Source organism: Cebus imitator, unplaced genomic scaffold (genome assembly GCF_001604975.1).
Source record: "Cebus imitator isolate Cc_AM_T3 unplaced genomic scaffold, Cebus_imitator-1.0 Scaffold163, whole genome shotgun sequence".
Lineage (NCBI taxonomy): Eukaryota > Metazoa > Chordata > Mammalia > Primates > Cebidae > Cebus > Cebus imitator.
Window position 1 is genome coordinate 47038 of NW_016107478.1, and position 8041 is coordinate 55078.

Below are 8041 nucleotides of genomic sequence, written 5' to 3' on the forward strand. Positions count from 1 at the left end.
AAAAAAAAAAAGGAAAAAAAATGTACATACAAAAGCATTTACATTTTGCAAGAATACTTAGAAACTGAGAAGACACAGTGAACACACTAGAGGCCAGGTGTGGTGACTCACACCTGTAACATTTTGGGAGACTGAGGCAGGAGGATCACTTGAGGCCAGGAGTTTGAGACCAGCATGGGCAACATAGTGAGACCCCTATCTCTATAAAACAAAATAAAAATGCTAATAGAAGATGCTAGAATGATTGATTAGGGTAAGGAGGAGGGCTTTGGGGGATAAAAGGGAATAAATTAAAAAGGAAGCAGAAGAAGCTCGCTATGTCATGGAGTGAGAAGGCTGGATGGCAGGGTGGACAAGAGTACTGTCAGCAGAAACTGCTGGGACAACAGTGGCCAGACCCTGCAGGACAAAATGGAGAGGGTGGCCAGCCCTGCGGGAGACTGAGAAAGGGAAGTGCAGAACCTAGTGGTTGACAGAATGGAGGAGGGAGAGGGAGGCACTGAGTTTGGCACCCGGGTTTCTGGGTGGATGACTGAGCCAATGGACCTCAAAATGAGTGGTGAATCCAGCACCAGCAGCAGGCTGTGGGGGAAGGGAATGAGTTCAAGCCGGGCATAGTAAGTTTGAGGGACTGTGCCGGAAGCTAGTGGAGATATCCACAGGGCAGCTGGCTGCTGCTGTGGTCTGAATACTGTGTCCTCTTGAATTCATATGAAATCCGAACTCCCAAAGTGGTGAAATTAGGAGGTGGGGGGGCCTTTGAGAGAGGATTAGGGATTAGCGAATAGGATTAGTGCCCTTATAAAAGAGCCTTCAGAGCGCTTGCACCACGGGAAGACGCTGTGAAAAGATGGCGTCTGTGAACCAGGAAACAGGCCCTCGCCAGACACTGAATCTGCCAGGCCTTGATCCTGGACTTCCCAGCATCCATAACTGTGAGAAATAAATGTTTGCTGTTTATGATCAGCAGAGGCTGATCGGCTCAGTTATTGGCCAAGGCCCCTAAGTAGTTTTGAGTAGGAAGGTTCAGAGAGTGCTGGGCAAGTCACTTCCTTTTTGTTAGCTTCCCCTATTGTTACCTATAAAATGGGCTCGTACCTCATGTTCTTACAGAAATCAAACGGGGAAAAAAAAAAGAAAGAAATCAAAAATACCTTGTAGGCTCTGCACTCAGTAAAGGAAAAGATGATGAAGAGGGGGTTAGGGAGCAGGGCTGGAGGAGGAAGTGTGGAAAAGGCAGTTTGAATCTGGAGAAAAGAGAGCACTAGGACCAGGTGTTCTGCTGGGTGTGGGAGACTCAGAAGGGAAAAAAGAAAGTCCCAGCACTGGAAAGCTCATGGTCCCCAGGCATCATCCTTAGCCCTGCTGTCTCTATGCCCATATCAAAGAACGACCACTCTGCCAGCTCCACTGCTGGACTTCAGGTCTCTCCTTTCCCTTGGTCTCTTACCAGCATCCTCCTTGTCAATCTCTTAACCAACCTCACCCCATCAATGCCTCATCTGGCAGCCCAGGCCTTCCTAAGACAAATGTGCTCACAGCCCTTGCTCCTCTTAGGTCTTTTCAGTGGCTCACCATCCTGCAGGACCAAGGCTAGTAGGGCAGGCAGGCCTTCTGGCCCCTACCCACCTACTGGCCACACCTCTGGAACACTTGCTGTAGTAGGCAGCATAGCGGGCAGGTGCACACCTCCATGCCTCTCTCCACATATGAGCTCCCACTGCCTAAAATGCCCAGTCCTCTATCCATCTGCAGAGACCTTCCTCAGCTCTGATCTCAGCTCTGCATCCCCTTGAATCCCACCCCTCTGTGCCTTCACTGAGCAGACCTGTGACCCAATGCCAGTGAGACTGGTGTGCTTCCTGTCTGCTTTTCCTTCCAGACCAAGCTAGGAGCTCCCCAAGGCTGTAGGCGCGTTGCAGGGATCTGCAGCCATTTGCTGGCCAGTAGGGGCCGCGGGAAGCCACAGCGGCTCTCTCGCCAGGCCTGCAGCACCTGGACTGGAGACCCTGTTTCCATCTAAGCTGTGGGGATTAGGCGTGCTAAGTTCAGAGACAGAGGTCTGATCAGTCTCTCCTTTCCTCAAAACTCTCCAAAAGGTCCCATCCCACTCTTAGGAAATGGCCAAATCCTCATAGCACAGCCCTTTTTTTTTTTTTTTTTTTTTGAGACGGAGTTTCACTCATGTTACCCAGGCTGGAGTGCAATGGCGCGATCTCGGCTCACCGCAACCTCCGCGTCCTGGGTTCAGGCAATTCTCCTGCCTCAGCCTCCTGAGTAGCTGGGATTACAGGCACGCACCACTATGCCCAGCTAATTTTTTGTATTTTTAGTAGAGACGGGGTTTCACCATGTTGACCAGGATGGTCTCGATCTCTTGACCTCGTGATCCACCCGCCTCGGCCTCCCAAAGTGCTGGGATTACAGGCGTGAGCCACCGCGCCCGGCAGCACAGCCCTTTCATCCTCCCACCTCATCATCTCCTCCTCCCCTTCCTCACTCTGCGTCGGCCCCACTGGCCACCTTGCTGTTCCCCAAGCACAGAAGACCCTCCTGAATCAGGGTTCCGGCCTATTCTCCGTTCCTTCCATGGGAATGCCCTTCCCAGACCCCTCCTGGTCATTCCCAGGCTTCTGGCAGAATGTCTGCCTGCCTTGTTTAAAACTTTTCCCCAATAGCTCTTGCTACTCCTGACACACTCTTACATCTCGTCTATTTATTGTCCTTTCCTCCCCGCTGCCTTAGCAATTCCTAGAGGGCAAGGGATTTCATCTGCTCTACCCACCATTGCATAGCCAGCCTCTAGAAAAGGCCGGAAGCGCGGAAAGAGCTAAGTATGTGTGGACTGACTGACGAACAAATGAATGAAGTGAGACGGGAGCTACGGGGATTCGAGCTTACGCAATCATTGGGGCTTACCCCAAAAGCATTCGGGCCGGGCTAGGCCCGGCACCGCCGAGGCGGCGGACCGGGGGAGGAGCGTACCGGTCTCGGCCACGCCCGGCCACGCCCCCAGGCCGGCGGAACCCAAGGCGCGCGGGCTTGCGCCGCCCGGAGGATTGAGGCAAGGGCACCTGCGCCGCCGGAAGGAGCTCGTCGCTTCACGGCTCAGGGACCCGGGCTGGAGGGCAGGGGATCAGCTATGGAGCAACCTGAGCAGGACCCCACCTCAGACGACGTCATGGACTCGTTCCTGGACAAGTTTCAGAGCCAGCCTTACCGTGGCGGCTTTCATGAAGACCAGTGGGAGGAGGTGGGCGGTCCTGGGGTCTCCGCACGTGTGTAGCGGCGTCGTCAGGACTCGTGGGGCACCCGGGCTTGGGGGCGCCTCTCTCAATCCCAGATCCCTCGCGCTGCCAGCGGATGGCTGGTTTCTAGTTGAGTATTGAAAATCGGCCTCAAGGTTTTGAGTTGCGTCTTAAGCTGTCAGTACGTTTAAGAACCACACTTACTGGCTCTGATATGGATCAGTTACTTTACTGCTCTGAGCCTGTTTCCTCATCTGTAAAATTGCCCGAACTATAGCACCAATAGCAAAGATGAAACGAGACACAGTTGGTAAAGTGCCAAGAACTTTAGGGCGCTTAATTAATGGTAATTCCTGCCGCTCTTGTAGAATGTGAGAACTAAAACAATCATTGGAGATCATTACACCCCACTCCCATTTTACAGAAGGGAAGGAGAGGCCTGAATGGATACAGCTAACTGTGATGATTTGAAAATCATGATGAGTGAAAAAACTTTGAGTCATGGAATTGGATCTGTTCAGTAGAAAAGCTTTTTCATGTAGTTCATTCTTAACCATTTCCAGGAATTTGAAAAGGTCCCCCTATTTATGAAGAAAGCACCATCAGAAATTGACCCCAGGGAGAATCCTGACTTGGCTTGTCTCCAGTCAATTATTTTTGATGAAGATCGTTCTCTAGAAGGTATCTTAACATGACTAATATTTGTTTTGTAGAAATAAAGTGTGAGTTAGAAGAGTTCTGACTGATTAACAAGTAGTTAGCCTGATCTAACTTGTTACTATTCATTCCAACAGACTTCTTTGTATACCTACTAGGTGGTAGGGATTGGGGATACAGGGATGAATAAGACACAGTTCGGCCCTCCAAGGTCAGGATCAGTGAGAAGCCCATTGTCTTAAAGAATCAAGACAAACTTGTGCTATAAATGTCAACATGTAAGTGTTATACTACAGCTGTAATGGGTCCTGTTGGAAGACTTTAAGGGGCAGGAGTGGATTCACGGCAGATAGGAAATTTGAGCTGACTCTTTGTAATTTTGTAGGCTTTTACTAGGGTGAGGAGGGGAATTTGCACTCCACAGAATAAACAGCATAAGCAAAAGCAGAAGTATAATCAATCCCCCTGCCCCTCATCTGATTTCTTCAGTGATTAAAAAAAATTCTTTTTTTCAATAGCTAGGATGAGTATACATTTTTCCTTTATACTTCTTTTTTTGAGAAAGCTCTTAGTAATCTACCTTGTAAGATATTTGGAATTAGCATCAAATTTGTGTGACTTTGTCCATGTTGATACCCATTTTTATCATAACATTGAATTTCCTTTCCCTATTGGTTTCTTCACTTTGGTGTATCATATAGTACATTACTGCATGATTTAGAATCTATTTTTAATGAGCCTTTTAAAAAGTGTGGAAAAAGAGGCTTTTTAAAAGTGTGGAATAGTGATTATTTTTCCTCTTCTTTGTAGAACAGGCCAAGACCTATAAAGATGAGGGCAATGATTACTTTAAAGAAAAAGACTACAAGAAAGCTGTGATTTCCTACACTGAAGGATTAAAGAAGAAATGTGCAGATCCTGATTTGAATGCTGTCCTTTATACCAACCGGGCAGCAGCACAATACTATCTGGGTAATTTATTTCATTATTAAGTGCTTTCTGAAGAATAAACTTATGATAAAAGCCATTATGATGGTTAGTGGAGGTTTGAGAGCATCAGAGGATGAGGGGCTGTTTACAGAAACCTAGACTAAGGATAATTTACTCTGCTTGAACTCTGTTCTTCCAAGTTGTCATGAAAAGAGAAACAGGATGGATTGTATAATTCTTACTATCTGAATCCAAAAAGTGACTTGGTCATTCTAGTAAGGTGTTTTGAAGTATGAGTCAGTATGTTCTGAGATTTTTGAGCCCAAGGACTTTGCTCTCAAAAAATGTGTTTTTCTGGACTTTTATCTTCTTCTCAAGGATGCTAGCAGGATTGAGGCAGTAGAGATCTTTAGGTGAGAGAAGCTGTTTTAACCTAAGGGAGAATATCTCAGAGCGTTCTATGGGACCTTTGAGGTAAAAATATTTTTTGGTTGAGTGCAGTGGCTGACACCTGTAATCCCAGCACTTTGGGAGGCTGAGGCCAGGAGTTCAAGACCAACCTGGGCAACATAGTGAGACCCTGTCTCTGCAAAAAAGTTAGCTAGGCATGGTGGTGCCTAGTTAACTCAGGAGGCTGAGGCAGGAGGATCGCTCAAGGCTGCAGGGAGCCATAATCACTCCACCGGACAGTGAGACCCTGTTTCTTAAAAGTTGCTTGGATGAGGAATTTTAACTCTTGTATTTATTTATTCATATTTTTTACTTTATTACATTTTTTTGTAGAGACAGGGTTTTGCCATGTTGCCCGGGCTGGTCTAGAACGCAGGCTCAAGTGATCCATCTGCCTCAGCTTCCCAAAGTATTGGGATTACAGGCGTGAGCCACTCCATCCAGGAGGACAAGGAGGTTTAGAAAATGCTCCTCTTAGAGATTTGCAGTATACATTAACATGTTAAAGACACTATGATAACCTGCAAAAAGAGAAATTCACCCTGGGTTTCTCAAATTTTAAATCCCCTCTTCAGGTAATACTAACATGATGCAGGGTTCTGTAGTTGTAAATTTGGGAAATGATTATTATTTAAGTAGTATTGCTGGTGAGTAGTCTTGGTTATGTTAGACCTGTGTTTTTTGTTTTTTTAATAATTTATTTTTTAAATTGAGACAGAGTCTCGCTGTGTTGCCCAGGCTGGCCTCGAACTCCTGAGCTCAAGCAATCCACTTGCCTCAGTCTTCCAAAGTGCTGGTATTACAGGCATGAGCCACTGCATCCAGCCTAGACACCTGTTTGTTATCACAGAGTTTAGAGAGGACCTAGGACTGCGAGACTGCTGTGCTGAAATTTCATACTATTGTGCCTTGTGTTGGGTACTCAGTGGACATTTTCATTCTGGAAACTCATGTTTCTAGGAAATTGTCTTGAATTCTTTGATCTGTTTCTTTTCTTTTTCACTCTTTTTTTCTCTTTTTGGAAATCCTGGCTGCTGGTACTTTGGGAACCAAGTAGGAAAAGAGGACTAAGGGCTCAATATTTAGTATTTCTTTTATGGAATCACCAGACAGCCACTGTTTTATTGTCTACTAGGGCAAACCTCTAGTCTGCCACCTGGAGGAATAGGGGAGGAGTGAGGAGTAGGTCACTGGTGCAGGAGAGGGGTAAGGAACATGGGAATCTGACTGCTTCTTAAGTAGATTTTCAACCCACCTTCATCCCCTTCCCCAAGAGGTACCTGGTGCCATCAGTTCCTGAGTCCTGAGTACTTGGTAGTTTCTAAAGTACAGCTTGGTAGCTTTTGGGGTTTCCCTCTGCTGGTTTAGAATTTAGTTTTCTTAAGCCTAATACATCTGTTACTTGTCCCTTTGTTTTCCAGCTTTCAGAGTGTGTTCTGTGTTCTTCTCATTTTCTTTGTCTTTATGGGCGGGAGAGTGGGGATTGAGTTAAATGTATGTGTTCAATCTGCCTCCTTTAACTAAAAGTCCTTGGATCACTTTCATGTGCATTTTTTCATGGTTGAGATCTTGCTGTTCTTCCAGTTTCATATTCAGTTTTTTCACTTAATTTTATAACAAGCAATTTCACCTGTCGTTAAAAGTCATTTATGAATGTTATTTTAATAGCTAAAATTGCATCATATGGACATGCCACTATTTATACTGTTTGCTTTATTAGTCTACTATTGTTGAGTATATAGGCTGCTTTTTGGTTTTTATAAATAATGTAAAAACAAAGTCATAATATTTTTCTAATAATTTTGATTATTGGCCGGGCGCAGTGGCTCACGCCTGCAATCCCAGCACTTTGGGAGGCCGAGGCGGGTGGATCATGAGGTCAAGAGATCGAGACCATCCTGGTCAACATGGTGAAACCACGTCTCTACTAAAAATACAAAAATTAGTTGGGCATGGTGGCGCATGCCTGTAGTCCCAGCTACTCAGGAGGCTGAGGCAGGAGAATTGCTTGAACCCAGGAGGCGGAGGTTTCGGTGAGCCGAGATCGCGCCATTGCACTCCAGCCTGGGTAACAAGAGTGAAACTCCGTCTCAGAAAACAAAACAATTTTGATTATTCATTAGGCTAAAGCAGGATTTGGCAAAGTATGACTCAGAGTTTACCCTCTGGCCCCTTGGCTTGCTGTGAACTAAAAATGTTCCATATATATCTTTTTTTTTTTTTTTTTTTTTTTAAGAGACAGGATCTTACTCTGTTCAGGCTGGAGTGCAGTGGTGTGATCATAGCTCAGTGCAGTCTTAAACTCCTGGGCTCAAGCATTTCTCCCACCTCTGCCTCCTGAGTAGCTAGGACTATAGACATGTACCACCATGCCCAGTTAATTTTTTAATTTTTTTTTTTGTAGAAAGAGAGTCTTGCTGTATTGCTCAGGCTGGTCTTGAACTCCTGGTCTTAAGCTGTCCTCTTACCTCTGTCTCCCATAGTGCTGGGATTTCAGGAGTGAGCCACTTCCCCAGATGTTTCTTACATTTTTCAATAATTGTAATAAAACAAAGAAGAACATGCAATAGACCACATGTGGCCTGCAAAACCTAAAATATTTATCTGGCCCTTTACAAAATATTTTGCTGATCCCTGGACTAGGGATTTAGGTACATACCTAAACCATTAAGTAATAATTACAGTATACTCCAGAATGTTAAAGTATACCTCATGGCTTTCTAGTTTGGACAACTGATATGTGTATGATTGCATAT

General features: G+C 45.6%; 1 protein-coding gene across 1 annotated transcript in view; it reads left to right on the plus strand.

Moving 5' to 3' along the window:
- The first annotated feature begins 3053 nt into the window (after positions 1 to 3053).
- Positions 3054 to 8041, plus strand: part of TTC4 (tetratricopeptide repeat domain 4) — a 26752-nt gene continuing 21764 nt past the window's right edge. Inside the window, exons 1-3 of the mRNA XM_017543974.2 lie at positions 3054 to 3253; positions 3812 to 3929; positions 4716 to 4877. Coding sequence (XP_017399463.1) covers positions 3143 to 3253; positions 3812 to 3929; positions 4716 to 4877 — 391 coding nt within the window. The 5' untranslated portion in view covers positions 3054 to 3142. The remainder of the gene's footprint in view (positions 3254 to 3811; positions 3930 to 4715; positions 4878 to 8041) is intronic.